Source organism: Leopardus geoffroyi, chromosome E2, assembly GCF_018350155.1.
Source record: "Leopardus geoffroyi isolate Oge1 chromosome E2, O.geoffroyi_Oge1_pat1.0, whole genome shotgun sequence".
Taxonomy (NCBI): domain Eukaryota; kingdom Metazoa; phylum Chordata; class Mammalia; order Carnivora; family Felidae; genus Leopardus; species Leopardus geoffroyi.
This window is the reverse complement of record NC_059335.1, coordinates 16,943,925-16,963,698: the sequence shown is the minus strand read 5'-3', so window position 1 is coordinate 16,963,698 and position 19,774 is coordinate 16,943,925. Positions and strand designations below refer to the sequence as shown.

At 36.3% G+C, this 19,774-nt stretch overlaps 1 protein-coding gene across 21 annotated transcripts in view; it reads right to left on the bottom strand.

The window, feature by feature from the left end:
* Nucleotides 1–19,774, bottom strand: part of ZNF568 (zinc finger protein 568) — a 79,445-nt gene that overhangs the window by 39,280 nt on the left and 20,391 nt on the right. For 18 of the 21 annotated variants that reach the window (XM_045440966.1, XM_045440969.1, XM_045440975.1 and 15 more), the window contains 3 exons: nt 8,462–8,588; nt 8,117–8,212; nt 1,208–3,541 (listed from right to left, as the gene is read on the bottom strand). In XM_045440966.1, coding sequence (XP_045296922.1) covers nt 1,956–3,541; nt 8,117–8,212; nt 8,462–8,588 — 1,809 coding nt within the window. In that variant the 3' untranslated portion in view covers nt 1,208–1,955. Of the gene's footprint in view, nt 1–1,207; nt 3,542–8,116; nt 8,213–8,461; nt 8,605–19,490; nt 19,525–19,774 lie in introns of those variants that run through there. The other 3 variants (XM_045440982.1, XM_045440984.1, XM_045440981.1) reach the window with 3 other exon arrangements.

The window sequence follows — 19,774 nt, the reverse complement described above, 5'->3', positions numbered from 1 at the left end:
AGACCGCTACCATTTCCAACCAAAATAAGATAGGTCATATAAATCAAGGGTTATGAAAGGAATAAAATAATCTGTAGGTTAAGAGTGAAGCAATGTTACATAATTGTTTATGGCCATCTCAAGAAAATAAAAGGCTTTCTCATTTCAAAATGTTGTAATGATTACCTATGATATTAATGTTTGTCCTGGTTTTATGGAAACCTACAGGGCAAGAAAACTGGTCACAGAGTCAATTCTCAGGAAAATGTTATTTTCTCCATACTGACTCTAAATATATTACTAATTAGTTAGCTATGAATCCAACAAACCTGTTGCCAAATAATGCAAGATATACTGAGAGAAGGAATCATTAGGAGACCATAGTGCCCTAAAATAGTAAATAAAATCATACTTGATTTATCATACTCCCATCTGATTTTCAAAATTTTAATAAATAATTAAATCTAAAACATAATTGGTAAAAAAAATGAATCACAATTTTAGAAATGTTAAAATGTAAAAAAAAACATAAGATTGATAAAGTATGCTAATTTCATATTGTATAGTAAATAGGACTATCACTTCCAATTACTAATTTTCTGGAAATATTTTTGATAAAATAGCTCAGTGTCTGATAGGGCATATGGATCCATCCTAACATTTTTTTCTATGGGCACAGGCTTCCCCTAAGCCATAAGGTCTGAGAAATAACTACAAAAACACCATTAAGACAAGCCATCCATATTGCCACTGCGAATCATTAATTTTTAAGATTTATATGCTCTCGATCTTTATTAAGGCATAAAAATTACAAATAAAGCTAAAAGTCCCCTTTGATCAATACCCTGCCAGAGAAAATACTAATAATTTGGTATGTACCCTTCTAGTCCATTTTACATACATACATATTTCAATAATAATAAAAACATAGTTCTGTTCTTTATGATTTAATTCCAATTTATATGAATGTCATTACACAATGTTTCATTTGAGGATTTTGATTTTTTTTCCACTCAACATTGTTTTACATAACTATCCATGTTACAAAATACAGATCTAGTCTATTGCTTTTAACTGCTGTATACTATTCCATTATTTGACTATATCACATTTTATTCATCCATTACCTCATCCATAATTTAGTGTATATATATATATATATATATATATATATATATATATATACACACACACACACACATATATATATGTATATATATATATTTACGCATATTTGTTTATGATGAATATACAGAAATGGAACTGCAGGGTCCTTTTGCCTTTTAAAAAAAATGATTCGCTGCCTCAAAACCATAGACAACATTCTGTATTTCCTCCCAAGAATTTCAGTTTGGCTTTTCACATTCCAGTGCTCAAATCCTTTGGAATTCTGTTTTCTTTATATATTGTAAGATTGCATGTAGTTTTATTTTCCCCAATATGGAGAACCAAATACTCCAACAAATTTTATTGGCTGTCATTTCTCTATTGATTCATGATGTCATTGTTATGTATAATATACACCAGGTTTGCATATATTCATTGACTTATTCCTAGGCATTCTATTCTGTAAAATCTGCTTATGTATTCATGCTCTGATACCACACACTATTTAATGACCATAACTTTTGTGTAATATATGGTAGAAGATGGGTCCTTGCTGTTCTTATTCAAAATCATCTCAGCAATCCAGGGACTTCCATTTCACATGAATTTTAGAATCATTTTGTAAAGATCCTAGAAAATTCTTGTTAGATGTTTGGTACTACATTAGGTCAATAGATTCATTTTGGAGCACTGACATTTTTATATTTTTTCCATCTCTATACATGGTATTTCTATTTATTCAAGTCTTATGCCCTCCAATAAAGTTTTATAACTTTTCCATAAAGATCTTGGTTGTTTTGAGTTTACACCAATGTATTTCAAAAGTTAAGTAAAGCATGAGTTGAATTTAAGAAAAGACCTTCCCTCATTTAGTACACTCGGCGTTTCTCACCTGTATGACCTCTCTTATGTATAGAAAGGGATGCTCTTTGAGAGAATGCTTTCCCACATTCATTACATTCAAAGGGTTTCTCACCAGTATGACTTCTCATATGTATAATAAGTAATGAGCATTGAGAGAAGGCTTTTCCACATTTATTACATTCATAAGGTTTCTCTCCTGTATGACTTCTCACATGAAGAGTAAGGGACGAGATTCGAGAGAAGGCTTTACCACATTCATTACATTTAAATGGTTTCTCTCCAGTGTGAATTTTTTCATGTTCGAGGAGATTTTGTCTCTGACTGAAAGCTTTTCCACATTGATTACAATGATAAGGTTTTTCTCCAGTATGAATTTTCTCATGTTCAGTGAGATTTGATTTCTGACTAAAGGCTTTCCCACATACTGCACATGCATAAGGTTTCTCACCAGTATGAATTCTCTGGTGTCTAATGAGGTTTGACATCTGAATAAAAGCTTTCCCACATTCATTACATTCATACGGTTTCTCTCCAGTGTGAATTTTCTGATGTGTAATGAGATTTTCTTTCCTGCTGAAGGCTTTTCCACACTCGTTACATTCATAGGGTTTCTCAGCTGTATGATTTCTCATATGTACAGTAAGGGATGAACTTTGAGAGAATGCTTTCCCACATTCACTACATACATAGGGTTTCTCACCTGTATGACTTCTCATATGTATAATAAACACTGAACATTGAGAGAAGGCTTTTCCACATTTATTACATTTATAGGGTTTTTCCCCTGTGTGACTTCTCATGTGTAGAGTAACAGATGACATTCGAGAAAAGGCTCTACCACATTCATTACATGCATAAGGTTTCTCCCCAGTATGAATTTTCTCGTGTTCAATAAGATTTTGCTTCTGGCTGAAGGATTTTCCGCATTCTTTACATTCATAGGGCTTTTCTCCAGTATGAATTCTCTCGTGTTCAATGAGATTTGATTTCTGACTGAAGGCTTTCCAACAATCCTTACATGCATAAGGTTTCTCCCCTGTATGAATTCTCTGGTGTCTAATAAGGTTTGACATCTGAATGAAAGCTTTTCCACATTCATTACATTTATATGGTTTCTCCCCAGTATGAATTTTTTGATGTGTAATAAGATTTTCCTTCCTGCTGAAGGCTTTTCCACATTCCTTACACTCGTAGGGTTTCTCTCCAGCATGAATTCTCTCATGTCTGATGAGGTCAAATCTATGACTGAAGTCTTGTCCACACTGATTACACTTAAAGGGGGTTAGAACATGGGATGAGCAAGGGTAAAATGGCTTCCTGTATTTATTATATTCATAATTTTCCTCTCTTATACAGTCCTTATCATAACTAAGTAAGTCTAAATTATGTTCCAAATCTTTATCAAATGAGTCACATTCATAGATGTTTGGTCTTGAAGTAATAATATCTGAGTTCAAAGGAAATATTTTTGTAACTTTTTTACATTCAATGACATTTTCCTTAATCAGAGTTTTCTTGGAGATGGATGTGACTTTCCTCACAAGTGCTTCCTGTTGCTTCTTGATCTGTTGTTCATCAACTTCCCAAACTTCTAAAATGGAGGACCAAAAATCATTACTTTTGAATTTTTCTGCTTTATACTATTAATAACATTTCAGAAATTTGCTACTACAGAGTTGGTCTTTGATATTGACTCTAGTCTCCCAATATGAAAGAAATCCAAAGTACAAATGTCCCTAGTTTTTAAGTTTTAAGGGGTTAACTCCGATAGAAAATATTATGGAGAGAAAACTGACACTGATAGGCCTAAGTAGCTTTGATTGATTTTAAAAGTGTGCTTATATAATGCAGAAATCAGTAACATGAACAGAATAATTAAGATGAAAGGGTGAATATATAAATGACTGGATAGGGAGTCAAAATGACCAGAGGATGAAAGTAAAACTTGTGGTTAAACACAGTGGATTGAATATATATGTTTATTTCTCCCTTCTCCCTAAAAATCTATCAAAATGACAGTAAAAGAATTAAAGGTCAAACCCACAAGGAAAAAAAAAAAAACGAGTATAAAGAAGGTAAACAAGAGATTTCAACAAAAGAATGGAAATGAAAGGCATATAGGGAACTGATAACTAATAGCAGGGCTAAGAAGTTAAAGTACTACTAAGATGTAAAAGTCAGGTAACAAAGTAATTTGGCCACAAAGCACTGGAAAAGAGAACAAATTAAAGGATTCAGGTACTCATAAAGCAGAGATAAGATGCCTGAAGAGGATTAACTTAAAGTCTTAGGGAGCAATTACACTCCCTGAGGCAAGTATTATGGATTTACTTAAGTAACATCTTTCCAACCTCGTACTATGTTTCTCCATCCTGCAGAGGGTGAGTTAGAACTACATTTCCTAGAAACACTTGCATATAGGGTTCTGAATGTGATTTAAATTAATTATACAACATTTAAATTCAGAAATAAATTAAAAGAGTAATGAAAGTGGGCATTTTACCTATGATATTACAACAGAAGTGGTAGGGTTCTGAAGCTCATAGCTGTCAAGGCATTTTCCTTGTTCAATCAGAAGCAATTTCTTTTTCTTTCTTTCTTCTTTTTTTTTTTTTTTAAAGTAAGCTTTACTTTTAATATGGAGCTCAAACTCACAACCCTGAGATCAAGAGTCACATGCTCCACTGACCGAACCAGCCAGGTGCCCCATGAAAAGCAATTTCTTGATCAAAGTGGGGAAAGGAACTCACTTAACAGCTGACTTCTCTGATAGGACTTTGAGACTCATTCCTAAAAGCTTATTCTGGGGCACCTGGGTGGCTCAGTCAATTAAGCTTCTGACTTCTACTCAAGTCATGACTTCACTGTTCATGAGTTTGAGTACTGCAAGGGGCTCTGTGCTGACAGCTCAGAGCCTGAGTCTACTTTGGATTCTGTGTCCCCCTCTCTTTCTGCCCCTCCACCGCTTATACTCTGTCTCTCAAAAATAATAAAAACATTAAAAAAAATTGTTTTTTAAAAAAGCCTATCCTATAGTTGGTCCTTTAGTCCTCCTAAAGGTTCTCTAGGACATTTAATAACTTCATGTAAATTCCTTCCTTCTTAAATTAGCTACTAATGAGCTCTTTTCTCTGTAACTGAACTGTGACCAGTATCCTCCCACCTCCTACCCACCCCACACAGGAAGTGGTCATGTATCCACCACTTGATCAGGAAAAGGAAGGCTTACTTTTCCTAGAGAAAATGAATTATACAGGCTCTAGACTTAGGAACAAGTAAAGCAGATGCAAAGGAAGCCTCATACTAAAAAACTACGAATAATGTAAACTTGTATATGTTGAATGGTAAGATCTCCAATCCTTTTTCTTAAAAAAAAAAATATATATATATATATATTACATATATAATATATACTTATATATTATATATACAAATATATATATAATAAAAATATATACCTATATAATATAAATATAACATATAATAAATATATGATTACATATATAAGTATATGTCATATATATATATATATAAATAAATATATATATATATATATATATATATATATATATATATATATATATATATAAAATAAAGTTTGTTTATTTTTGAGAGAGCACAAGCAGGGCAGGGGCAGAGAAAGAGGGAGACATAGAATCTGAAGCAAGCTCCAGCCTCTGAGCTGTCAGCACAAAGCCTGACATGGGGCTCAAACCCACGAACCATGAGATCATGACCTGAGCTGAAGTCAGACACTTTAATGACTGAGACACCTAGGCGCCCCTCTAATCCTTTTCTGTTGCTTGTCCCTCATGAATGCTGGCATCTACCTCCAGGTAGCAGATGAGAAGATTAAAAATAAAAGACCCACACAACTGGAATTCTACAACTGCCATTTGGAACTCCACAAAAAACTCCTAGGTTCTAATCCAACAGTCTACTACCCAAAAAGCATCAAAAATTTGCTAGCTACAAGAATTTTTGGAATTTCCTTTTTATACTTTGATGCATCAAAATAAGAAAAACTAATGACACTGATTGATTCCCTACTTAAACAAGGATTTGAGAGTCTCATTAAAATATATATATATAATATATAGAAAAAATATATATAGAAAATATATAGAAAACAAAGCAAACAGAAAAATTGGGCAAATAGTAACCCTAGGAATGACAGCAATTTATATAAGGATATGTAATTAATAGTCATTTCTTGGCTCAGTAGTAACAATATATCACCTAAAAGAACAAAGTAAGCAGTGAAAATCAAGTTAGCCAAAAATTGTGATATATCTATATCCAGAGAAAAAGGAAAGGGGAAGTGGTAGTGGTGGTGCAAGAGTACTAAACCTCATCTTTCATTAATATCAAGTTGATAATAATTGGAAATTACCAAATAGCAGCATATCCAGAAAAGGCTGGATTCCACCCTATCCCTGAAACACTGATTCCTTCCTTGCCTGACAGGTAAGCATTTTTATTAGTTTTGAGGTTATTCCTATATTCTTTTAATTTATACATATACTAAACATATATGTATATACACATACATACATGTAACACATATCTAACACACGTGCCTCTGCCACTCTTTTTTATAAAAAAAGTAGCATATTCTAAATGCTGTTCTGCACATTGATTTCTTTTCACTTATATCCTGAATAGAAAGAAGCATGACATCTCTGATTTGTTTTATAGCTTTGACACTGGAATCATGTAAATTTTTACATAATTAAAAAAATTAAATCTAAAAAAAGAGGAAAAAAATAACTCTTAAAAATTGAAAACAAATGGAAACAAGTAAACCTACATATCAAGTTAGGGCCACTTAGTCCCTTTAAAGTGACTTTTTTTTTTTTTTAATTTTTTTTTTTTCAACGTTTATTTTATTTTTGGGACAGAGAGAGACAGAGTGTGAACGGGGGAGGGGCAGAGAGAGAGGGAGACACAGAATCGGAAACAGGGTCCAGGCTCTGAGCCATCAGCCCAGAGCCTGACGCGGGGCTCGAACTCACGGACCGTGAGATCGTGACCTGGCTGAAGTCGGAAGCTTAACCAACTGCGCCACCCAGGCGCCCCTAAAGTGACTTTTTAAACACAGTAGTTTGACTATATCATAAACGAGAAAAAAATACAACCAAAGAAGTCTTAAACTACATTTAGTAGTCTTTTAATCATTAGTAATAATGGTATTATTGTTAATATATATTGTATATATATTATATACAATATATATAATATGTAATATATGTAATATGTAATATATATATATTGTGTGTGTGTGTGTGTGTATATATATATATATATATATATATATATATATATATATATATATATATATATATTAGATCAGTTTGGGGCCTTAAGAGACATTTGGTAGTATCTGGAAGGTCTGGAGACATTTTTGGCTGTCATGACTGGGGGAGTGGTGAGAAAGGGGATTCGTGCTCCTAGCACCTAATAAGTACAGGGCCACAGAGGGTGCTAAACATTCTACACCCTACATAAACATCCTACAATGTATAGGATAGTCCCCCACAGCAAAGAATTATCTAGCCAAAATGTCAGCAGTGCCAAGGTTGAGAAATATATGTGGATTAAGCAAATAAATATTTTAATGCAATAAGGAGCCAATATTTTCAGTATAAAAGACACAAAAACAAAACAAAAAAGGTAAGTAACAACCCTATACTCCTTAATTTGAATTGGATGTATCAGTATAAACACATACATTTTTTTCTATCTAAAAAGTGTATTTTTCCTGGCTTTGTCCAGCTCTAGAAGCAATGGGCAAGCACTGTGCCCGGATTTTGGTCTCCAAATAATTTCCCACTAAAGATAGCAGGCATTTCTAGAGAAATTGCTATTTCAACATCTGGAGCAGGAAATGTATAAAATTAGCCAAAGGGGGGCACCTGGGTGGCTAAGTTGGTTAAATGTCTGACTTCAGCTAAGTCCTGATCTCATGATTCATGAGTTAGAGCCCTGCATCAAGCTATGCACTGTCAGTGTGGAGCCTGCTTGGGATTCTCTCACCCTCTCTCTCTCCCCCTCAGAATAAATAAACTTAAAGAAAAAAAAATCTTGGAAAATGTGAAATGGTGTCAACCCCATGAACAATTGTTGTGTGGCTTTCTCATTCAGAGCTGCTTTTTTACTTACTCACCTGGACAGTGCCTCCCAAGCATTTCTTCCTCTACCACCCATGGCTCCTCTTCCTGTTCCAACTTGAAGATCACATCTGGTTTGGTGACTTGATAACCTATTACAGGAAATAGCAAAGGACTTGCATGTTAATGCTGGAGACAACTATCCACACCTTGGGCTGAGTCTTAGGGGCTTGAAGGTCTGTGAAGGATAAGGAGAAAGGAATTTCCACAGTGAGACAAAGTAATTAGGCTTTACCCTGCAGATGAATACATACAATCAATGGAAGAAAAGGCAAGTTAAAATCTTCATACATTTCAAAAATGGGAAGGAATTCTATGTAAAATTGCAAAGCTACCCTTACCTACTGTGACTAGGTTGCTGTAGTTCTCTAGCATCACATCCCGGTACAAGTTCCTCTGAGCAGGTTTCAGCTGCTGCCATTCCTCCTGGGTGAGGTCCACAGCCACATCCTTAAACGTCACTGTTTCCTGTAAACGCACAATCCTAATTAATATGAAGTCATCAAAATTAGATGCAGTGGTCAAAATATGTAAGAATTCATGTAGCTAGTATCCAGGGATCAGAGTTCATTACAAACTGTATATTAAGGCTTCATATTTACCTAATTTTGTATTACACTGTGAGGGGAAAAAAACCCCACAGTAGAAATATCCTGTAAGGTGTTAATTATTGAGTCAGCAAACTTAAGCAGTCATTATCTATTATGCATGAAACTGAAGATGGTGGTCACAGATTTGTACTGAATCTGTGACAGAATTGAAAGAATTACACATGACTTACAGGTAACTATCTTAGAACCTGTCCAAGTGATTATGTGATCTAGTGAGAAAAGGAACATGGAGAAAGTGGGGACAGAAGAGAAATAAGGCAGGAGGAATGAGCAGAGGTATGAAAATTTGAAGGTGCAAAATTTGAAATGTCTATAGAACTTCCAGATGGAAAGGTCTACTATGCAGTTAGAGGTATGACAAAACATGAGAATTAGCCGTCAACCTAAAATTGAGAGCTGAATCCATGGCTGAAGGATAGGAATAGTTGTAGAGACCGTAGAGAACATACATAGTGGGTAAAGGGCCAAGGACAGAATCAACAGTTAAGCATCAAAGGGACTCAGGTTTGTGTTTCTTGTTTTATTGTTTTTAAAAAAAGTTTATTTATGTTTAGAGGAAGAGATAGAGAGCATGTGCATGAGTGGGGAGGGGCAGAGATAGAGGGAGAGTGAGGATCCAAAGTGGGTTCTGTGCTGACAGCAGGGAGCCCAATGTGGGGCCTGAACTCATGAACTGTGAGATCATGACCTGAGCTGAAGTCGGATGCTTAACCAACTGACCCACCAAGGCGACCCTGTTTCTTGTTTGTTTTATTTACAATCAGCGGATGAGAATTAAAACCATGACTGTGATGTAAAAGAAGCCAAGAAACAAATGACAAATTTCTGGAAAAGAATGTTACTTGATTACATATATCTAACTCTTCCTCCTTATTTAAAAACTTCAAAATTCAAATAAGGAAATAAGGAAAAATAATTTATCTGCAGACTCTGAGAACAAAAAGCACATATATCCCACATTTGGGAAAATTTATTCAAGAAATAGTACAAATGAGAGAGACAAAATGGGAAATAGAAAAGAAAATCACCAAAGGCTAGATTGTGATGTTTCTAAGAAACTGTCTCTATGATCTATGATCACTGCTACCATCAACATTATCATCGCTGTCAGCTATTGAGTAGTTATTATTTGCCAGGTACTATAATAATTTCTTTAGCTATATTAACTTTTAAATTCCCCTTATAAGGCTACTATGTAGTGGTTACTATTATTATCCATTTAAAAAATAAGGAGGGGCGCCTGGCTGGCTCAGTCAGTAGAGCATGCAACTCTTGATCTAAGGGTTGTAAATTCAAGCCCCATGTTAGGTGTAGGGATTAATTAAAAATAAAATCTTTAAAAATATAAAAATAAAAATAAAAAGTAAAGAAACCAGGGTTATGAGTAACTCCCAGGGTCATAAAGCTACTTACATGGGAGAGCTGGGATTTCAGGCCAAGAAGTGTGACAGCAAAGCCCATGTTCTTACCCATACACTACATTTTTTCTCCAACTCAGTAGGAGGAGACTCAGAAACCCACAAATATTCCTGATTCAAGACAGACAACTGGACACACAAGAACTCATACACTTGAAACCTCTCTTGCTGAGGTTGAAAGCATATGAAATCACTAGTGATGGGAAGCTACAGGACAAATATCATGACTAAAAAAAAAAAAATCAGGGGTGCCTGGGTGGCTCAGTCGGTTAAGCATCTGACTTTGGCTGTGGTCATAATCTCACAGTTTGTGGGTTTGAGCCCCGTGTCAAGCTCTGTGTTGACAGCTTGGAGCCTGGAGCCTGCTTCAGATTCTATGTCCCCCCTCTCTGCCCCTACCCTGCTCACGCTGGGTCTCTCTCTCTCCAAAATAAATATTAAAAAAAAAAAAAAAAAAAAACAACAAATGCCAGGGGTGCCTGGATGGCTCAGTCAGTTGAGCATCTGACTTGATTTCGGCTCAGGTCATGATCTCATGGTTTGTGGGCTCTAGCCCCACATCAGGCTCCACAGTGTTAGCATGGAGCCTGTTTGGGATTCTCTTTCTCCTCTTTTTTTTTTTTTTTAAAGTTTATTTTACTTATTTTGAGAGAGAGAGAGAGAGAGAGAGAGAGAAAGTACAGGAGGGGCAGAGAGAGAGGGAGAGAGAGAGAATCCCAAGCAGGCTCCACACAGTCAGCACAGAGACTGATGTGGGGTTCAAACTTGTGAACTGTGAGATCATGACCTGAACCAAAATCAAGAGTTGGTCGCTTAACTGACTGAGCTACCCAGGTGACCTGGGATTCTGCCATTCCTTTCTCTCTGCCCCTCTTCCCACTCACTTACTCTCGCTTTTTTCAAAATAAGTAAACATGAAAAAAAAATCAAGGCCAGTGATGAGGGGACATCATCCTGATTTGGAGAAGCAGAGAGAAGTCAGATTGAGCAGTAGAAAAGAAGACTGAAGACAAAATCAGATGTAGAAAACTAGCTTCTGGTGCAATGGTTTCACTAATCAATCTATGAACAAAAGCAGACATAAAATATTTTTACTGCCAGTACCCAATATTTATTAGCCAAACTAGCCAAATGAACTTACAAAAACTAGTATTTAAGATTTTAGGTGAAGACTGAGGGAATAATCATTAAAGTAACTTTGGAGTAAATTATTTGGTATGTTGAGTCAGTAAATGTAAAGACAATTTTACACTTAAAAATTATAATATATATATAATATATATTACACATTACACATATATACAAATCTGTTCCCTTGCCATAAACAGATACCTTGATCATTTTAATAGATTAGACAAATACTTGTCAAGCCTAAATCAAGAAAAATAATACAATAATCTAAACTTGGGATACAAAAAGAACATGTAATAAAAGAGTGCCAAGTTTTGAGAGAAATTCTACTTTAGGATAGCAGTATGAGGTACTCTGTGGATGTTTGCCAGTAAAACAAATGTAACTGGTGAAAAGATTTTTTGTTTTTGTTTCTAGACTTTAAGTCTCTGTAAATTGTCCTAAGGGTATAAAGCAATGAACCATTTATTCAAGAAAATCTACTAAAACTTGTTAAAAACTGTGATAGTTTGTGACATTTAAGCCACATATGCTCCTTCCCTCTCCTCACTCCAGCTCAGCTTGACAGAAGTTCCATCTGGTTGGGTATGGCTAAGAAGATAGGGCTGTTTCTCTCCTCAGCTACCAATCTATGGATATGGTATCTCATTGGGGAGGACAGAAGCTCAGCATCCTCACTCCATTCAACTCCAAGTTGAAGAGGCTAAGTTCCTGATGTTTCCAGCCAAGAGGTCAGTGGATCCTTTATCTAAGGAGTGGCAGGCCAGAAATACTGGAATATCAATTGTCCATATCCCAGTTTACTTTTAGGACAGAGCAACTCAAGACAGGCAAGTCAAGAAGACCAGAGGCTGCCATCTCACTAAGAGCCCAGAGTGGTGGCTCAAAATTTTATCCAGGGGGAGAGGCAGCTCATAAGCACAAAGAACTCGAAAGCTCTCTCAAAAGCAAATTAATTTATTTGAAATAGTGGGCAAGGTTCAAGATTAAGGTCATACTCCAAAACAGGAGATTTTGGTGGTAAGCAATTACGAGGAGGCAGGTAGCTCCTTTTAATTAAGAAAACAAGGTAATGCATAGGTCATTCACAGAGACAATCAGGAAAAAGACAATTAAAGAAGTCAGAAGAAACCTCAAAGCCTGGCCTCAAAAACTACCCCTGCCTGAATTCATAAGGTGGAGCAATTTATGTTCCAGGCAGTGTCAAAGACAATAAAGCAACCAGTTGTCAGTAGATGTGATACCAAACAAGGCAGATAGTTTAAAAAAAAAAAAAAAAAAAAAAGGAAATGGATAAAGAGAGCCCTGTTAAAACCATCATCATCATCCTAGAGTGACTTTGTACATGCCCAAGGCTATATACCCTCTGAGATGTGATCCCAAAAGTGTCACACTACAGAGGAAACAGACTTCACTAAAATAATATAGGCAAGTCACTAAACAAATAAGTAAACAAAAATCAAAACAACTGTTAGAAAATGAGAGATGGGAATCAGTATCCGGAATTGTTACAATATACAGATTAAATGTTCAGTTTTTAACAAAAAATTACAACAGGAAAAGAAACAGGAGAGGGAAAGCCACATACTGAAAACAAGCAAGCAACAGAAACTGCCTGTGAGAGGGCTCAGATGTCAGGTTTAACACACTAAGACTTCAGAGGAGCCATTATAGACACAGTTAAAGGAAATCATGATTAAAGAAAGAATGGTATATATATTTTTTGGATACAAAGGAAGATGGTGGTGCAGTAGGAGGACCCTAGGCTAGCATGGTCCCACGAATACAATTAGATAATATCAAATCATCCTAAAATACTCCAGAAATAGATCTGAAGATTGGCAGAAAAAGCTCCACAACTAAAAGTAAAGAGGCCACATCAAAGAAAAAGTAGGAAATGAGGAGACACAGTATGGGAGAGAAACAGATTATATCCCCTGCAGTGGGGAGGGCACTACAGTAATGGAGAAGGGAGAGAGACAAGACTAGCACACAGGGGAGCACATGGGGAAAATGAATCACCACAGCAATTGGCTTGGGAAGTTAAAGGGCCCAAATTTCATGAGTTCTTGCAACCAACAGGGCTTGAAGCCTATACTTTTATTTTTTAATGTTTATTTATTTTTGAGAGAGAAAGAGAATGAGAGAGAAAGAGAATGAGAGAGAGAGAGAGAGAGAGAGAGAATGAGAATGAGTGGGGGAGGGGCAGAGAAAGAGACACACACAGAATCCGAAGCAAGCTCCAGGCTCCCAGCTGTCACCACAGAGCCCGATGTGGTGCCCAAACACATGAGCCATGAGATTATGACCTGAGCTGAAATCGGACACACAACCAACTGAGCCACCCAGGCGCCCCAAAGCCTAGACTTTTAAAGGTTCGTGAGCTTGGCCCTGCGAGAGCTTGGAGGACATTGGAGCTATTCTTGGAGAAAAGGCAGGGCAAACATCCCACTGACATACAGTGTGGAAATAGCGATTTGAAGAGTGCCTGGGGCACACAGTGGGGAGGTTAGTTGCTCATCTTGGAGTGTGTCACAGAAAGGCAGTGTTCATGGAGAGACCCACCTGGGAACAAAGGAACTAGCTGACACCATCTCCCTCCAGCACCCATCAGCATAAGCACAGGGCCACCTGCAGAAACTGTTAGAGTGCCCACACTCAATACCTAACTTGTGTACACCAAGTTTTCCCTTTGTTGTTCCAGAAGAAATGCCCCTCCCAGTTACGCTTGCCTCAGTCCCAGTTTGGGAGGTCTTTCCCCCACAGAAGACCAGCTCAAATCCCTGCCAACACTATTTCCTGACCTGGAAGTACTATGAGGCCTTGGTTCCCATGGCAGTGGCAACAGGTCTCATTTCACAAACAGACCAGAGCACACCCAGTTAAAATGCACCACATTCAGGCCAGGGCCCAAATGCTGCCCATAACAGGCAAAGAGAGCCTCTGCAGACAACTTGCCTGAAAGATAAAGCAGCTTGGACACAACAGCAGAGCTAAGCAGCACACATTGGAGATACTCCCAGAAGCAACAGGCATTAGGAAACAGGGGACTCTATATAGCAGGGCACTACAGGACCTCTTCTTCATAAAGCCATTACCCTCAAGAACAAGAGATGTAGTTGACCCTTCTACCACACAGCAACAGGCACAGAGACTTGAGAAGAGAAGAGAAGAGAAGAGAAGAGAAGAGAAGAGAAGAGAAGAGAAGACAGAGAAATTTGTCCCAAATGAAAGAACAGGACAAGGCCATGGCTGGAGATCTAAGCAAACAGATATAAATAACATGCCTGATGGAGAATTTAAAGCAATGATCATAACAATACTCACTGGATCTGACCACGAGTGGAGACCATCAGTGAGACTATTAATACAGAGATAAGGAATAATATAGCAGGCATAAAGGACTCAGTAAACAAAATGAGAAACACACTTGGTGGGATGAACAGCAGGCTGGATAATGCAGAGGAACAAAGTGATGACCTAGAAGATAGAATAATGGAAAGTAATCAAGCTGAACAAAAGAGGAAAAAAAGAATTAAGCAAACTGAGAACACATTTAGGGAATGCAGTGACCCCATCAAACTTAGTAACACTTGTATCATACAAGTCCCAGAAGAAGAAGAGAGAGGAAAGGGGGCAGAGAATTTATTTAAAGAAACAATAGGTGAAAACTTCTCTAATGTGGGGAAGGAAACAGAGATCCAGATTCAGGAGGTACAGGGAACCTCCAACAAAATCAACAAAAGCAGATCCACACCAAGACACATTGTAATCATATTGGCAAAATATAGTAAGAAAGAAAAAATATTAAAAGCAGCAAGACAAAAGAAGATAGTTAAATAGAAAGGAAACCCCATAAAGCTATCAGTGGATTTTTCAGTAGAAACTTTCCAAGCCAGAAAGGAGTGGCATGACATATTCAAAGTGTTGAATGGATGCAGCCAAGAATACTCTATCCAGAAAAGCTATCATTCAGAATAGGAGAGATAGAGTTTCCCAAACAAACAAAAACTAAAGGAATTCATGACTCCTAAACAAGCCCTGGAAGAAATAAATATTAAAGGGGACTCTGAGTAGAAAGTAAAGACCAAAAATGACAATATGAAGATAGGAAACACAAAAGCAGTAAAAGTGAATGTTTCTATAAAAAATTAGTCAAGGAACTCACAAAATAAAAGTTTGTAAAATATGACTACCATATATCTAAAACATGGGAAGGAGAGGAATAAAGAATGAATTCAAACTTAAATGACCTTCAATGTAATATAGACTGCTACATGCAGAAGACATTATATACAAATCTAATGGTAACCACAAATCAAAAACCACTAATATGTAAAGAATATGTAAAGAAAAAAGAAAACCTAATATATCAGTAAAAAACCCCAGCAAACCATGAAAGACAAGAAAGCACCAGAGAAAATCTTCAGAAACAACCACAAAACAAGGGATAAAATGTCAATACATACATATCTTTCAATAATTACTTTGAATGTAAATGGACTAAATGCTCCAATCAAAAGACACAAGGTGACAGAATGGATTAAAAAAAAAAAAAAAAAAACAAGACCCATCTATATGCTACCTATAAGAGATTCATTTATTTCTTAATATTTATTTTTGAGAGAGAGAGCACAAGCGGGGAAGGAGCAGAGAGAGAGGGAGACACAGAATCTGAAGCAGGCTCCAGGTTCTGAGCTGTCAGCATAGAGCCTGATGCAGGGCTTGAACCCATGAACTGTGAGATCATGACCTGAGTTGAAATCAGACACTTAATTGACTGAGCCAACCAGATGCCCAGAGACTCATTTTAGACCTAAAGACACTTGCAGATTGGAAATAAGGGGATGGAAAAATATTTATCATGCAAATGGAGTCAAAAGAAAACCAGAGTAGTGATACTTATAATGCAAAAACTAGACTTTAAAACAAAGACTGTAATAAAAGACAAAAAAGGATACTATATAACAATAAAGGGGACAATCCAACAAGAAGATATAACAATTGTAAATATTTATGCAACCAACATGGGAGCACCCAGACATAAAACAGTTAATAATAAATATAAAGGTACTAATTGATAATAATACAATAATAATAGGGGACTCTAACACCCCACTTACATGAATGGACAGATCATCTACACAGAAAATCAACAAGGAAGCAATGGTTCTGCATGACACATTGGACCAGATGGATTTAACAGATATATTCAGAACATTCCTTTCTAAAAACACCAGAATACACATTCTTTTCTTTTTTAAAAAAGGTTTATTTATTTATTTTGAGAGAAAGAGATGTGGGAGGGGCAGAGAGAGGGAGAGAAGGAGAATCCCACGTAGGTTCTGCACTGTCAGTGTAAAGCCTGATGTAGGGCTCAAACTCATGAACCATGAGATCATGACCTAGGCCAAAACCAAGAGTCAAACACTTAACCAGCTGAGCCACCCAGGCACCCCTACACATTCTTTCCAACTGCATATGAAATACTCTCCAAATAGATCACATATTAGGACACAAAACAATCCTCAAAAAGATTCAAAAAGATCAAAGTCATACCATCCACCTTTTCTGACCACAATGCTATGAAACTAGAAGTCTACCACAAGAAAAAAATCTGGAAAGACCACAAATACATGGAGGTCAAATAACATGCTACTAAACAATGAATGGGTCAACCAGGAAATAAAAGAAAAATTAAAAAGCACATGAAAACAAATGAAAATACAAACACAATGGTTCAAAACTTTTGGGATGCAGCAAAAGTGGCTTCTAAGAAAGACGTTTATAGCAGTAAAGGCCTACTTCAAGAAGCAAGAAAAATCTGAAACAGTCTAAACTTACACTTAAAGGGTCTATCAAAAGAACAACAAATAAAACCTAAACCAGCAGAAGGAAGGAAATTATAAAGATTAGAGCAGAAATAAATGATTATAGATACTAAAAAAAACCAGAACATATCAGTGAACCCAAGAGCTAGTTCTTTGCAAAAAATCAGTAAAATTAATAAACCGCTAGCCAGATTTAACAGAAAAAAAAAAAAGAGAAAGGATCCAAATAAGTAAAATCACAAACAAGAGAGGATAAATAACAACAAACACCATAGAAATACAATTATAAGAGAATATTATGAAAAACTATATGCCGACAAATTGAATAACCTAGAAGAGATGGATAAATCCCTAGAAATGTATAACCTACCAAAGCTGAAACAGAAAGAAATAGAAAATTTGAACAGACCAATTACCATCAATGAAGTTGAATCAGTAATCAAAAAACTCCCAACAAACAAAAGTGCAGGACCACATGACTTCAAAGGTGAATTCTAGCAAACATTTAAAGGAGAATTAATACCTATTCTTCTCAAACTATTCTAAAAACTAGAAGAGAAAGGAAAATTTCCAAATTCATTCTATGAGGCCAGCATGACCCTGATATCAAAACCAGATAAAGACACCAGAAAAACTGAGAACTACAAGCCAATATCTTTGATGAACACAGATGCAAAAATCATCATTAAAAAAATAATTTATCACGATCAAGTGGGATTTATTCCTGGGATGCAACTGTGGTTCAAAATTCTCAAATCAATCAATGTCATACATCACATCAATAAGAGGAAGGATAAGAAACATATGATCATTTCACTAGAGCAGAAAAAACACTTGACAAAGTACAACACCCATTTATGATATAAACCTTCAACAAAGTAGGTTTAGAGGGAACATACCTTAACATAGTAAAGTCCATATACAAAAAATCCACAGCTAATATCATCCTCAATAGGGAAAAATTGAGAACATTTCCCCTAAGGTTAGGAACAAGACAAGGTTATCCACTCTCACCACTTTTATTCAACATGGTACTGGAAGTCCAAGCCACAACAATCAGACAACAAAAGGAAATAAAAGGCATCCAAATCGGTATGGAAAAAGTAAAATTTGCACTATTTGCAGATGATATGATACTATATAGAAAACCTGAAAGACTGTACAAAAAAATTGCTAGATCTGATCAATGAATTCAGTAAAGTCACAGGATACAAAATCAATCTATAGAAATCTTGAATTTCTATACGTCAATAATGAAGTAGCAAAAAGATAAATTAAGAAAACAATCCCATTTACAATTGCACAAAAAATAATAAAATACTAGGAATAAATCTAACCAAAAGATAAAAGATCTGCACTCTGAAAACTATAAAATACAAATGAAAGAAAATGAAAATGACAAAAGAAATGCAAAGACATTCCATGCTAATGGACAGGAAGAACAAATACTGTTCAAATGTCTATGCTACCCAGGCACCTGGCTGGCACAGTCCAAACAGCTTATGACTCTTGATCTTGGGGTCATGGATTCAAGCCCCATGTTGAGATTGCTAAAAAACAATAAATATAAAACATAAATGTCTATTCTACCCAAAGCATCGTACACGTTTAATCCAATCCCTATCAAACTACCCCTCAGCATTTTTCACATAACTAGACCAAACAATCCTAAAATTTGTATGGAATCACAAGAGACCCTGAATAGTCAAAAGCAATCTTGAGAAAGAAAAGCAGAGATGCTTACTTGGCTCAGTCAGAAGAGCATGCAACTCTTGATCTTGGGGGCATCGTGGGTTCAAGCCCCACGCTGGGTGTAGAGATTACTTAAATAAAAACTTACAAACGGGCACCTGGGTGGCTCAGTTGAGTATCTGACTTTGGCTCAGGTCATGATCTCACGGTCTGTGGGTTCGAGCCCCACGTCAGGCTTTGAGCTGAGGGTGTGGAGCCTGCTTGGGATTCTCTCTACCCTTCTCTCTCTGCCCCTCCCCCACTTGCACACACATGCTCTAACTGAATACACTTTAAAAAATTTAAAAAAAATTTTAAAACAAAGAAAAAAGAAAAGAAGAAAAGCTAGAGGTATTACAATTCCAGCCTTCAAGTTATATTACAAAGCTATAGAAGTCAAAACAATATGGTATGGCACAAAAACAGGCATAGATCAATAGAACAGAATAGAAAATCTAGAAATAAACCTACATTTATATGGTCAATTAATCTTGGTGACAAAGCAGGAAAGAATATCCAATGGGAAAAAGATAGTCTCCTCAATGAATGGTGCTGGGAAAACTGGACAGCAACATCAAAAGAACAAAGTGGAACAGTTTTTTACATTATGTAGAAAAATAAATTCAGAATGGATTAAAGATTGGGCACCTGGGTGGCTCAGTCAGTTAAGTGTCTGGCTTCGGCTCAGGTCACGATCTCACGGTTCGTGAGTTCGAGTCCCACGTCAGGCTCTGTGCTGACAGCTCAGATCCTGGAGCCTGCTTCAGATTCTGTGTCTCCCTCTCTCTGTGCCCCTCCTTAGCTTTCTCTCTCTCTCTCAAAAATAAATAAAACATTAAAAAAAAAAAAGAATGGATTAAAGATCTAAATGGGAGACCTGAAAACATAAAATCTTAAAAGACAGCACAGGCACTAATTTCTCTGATATCAGA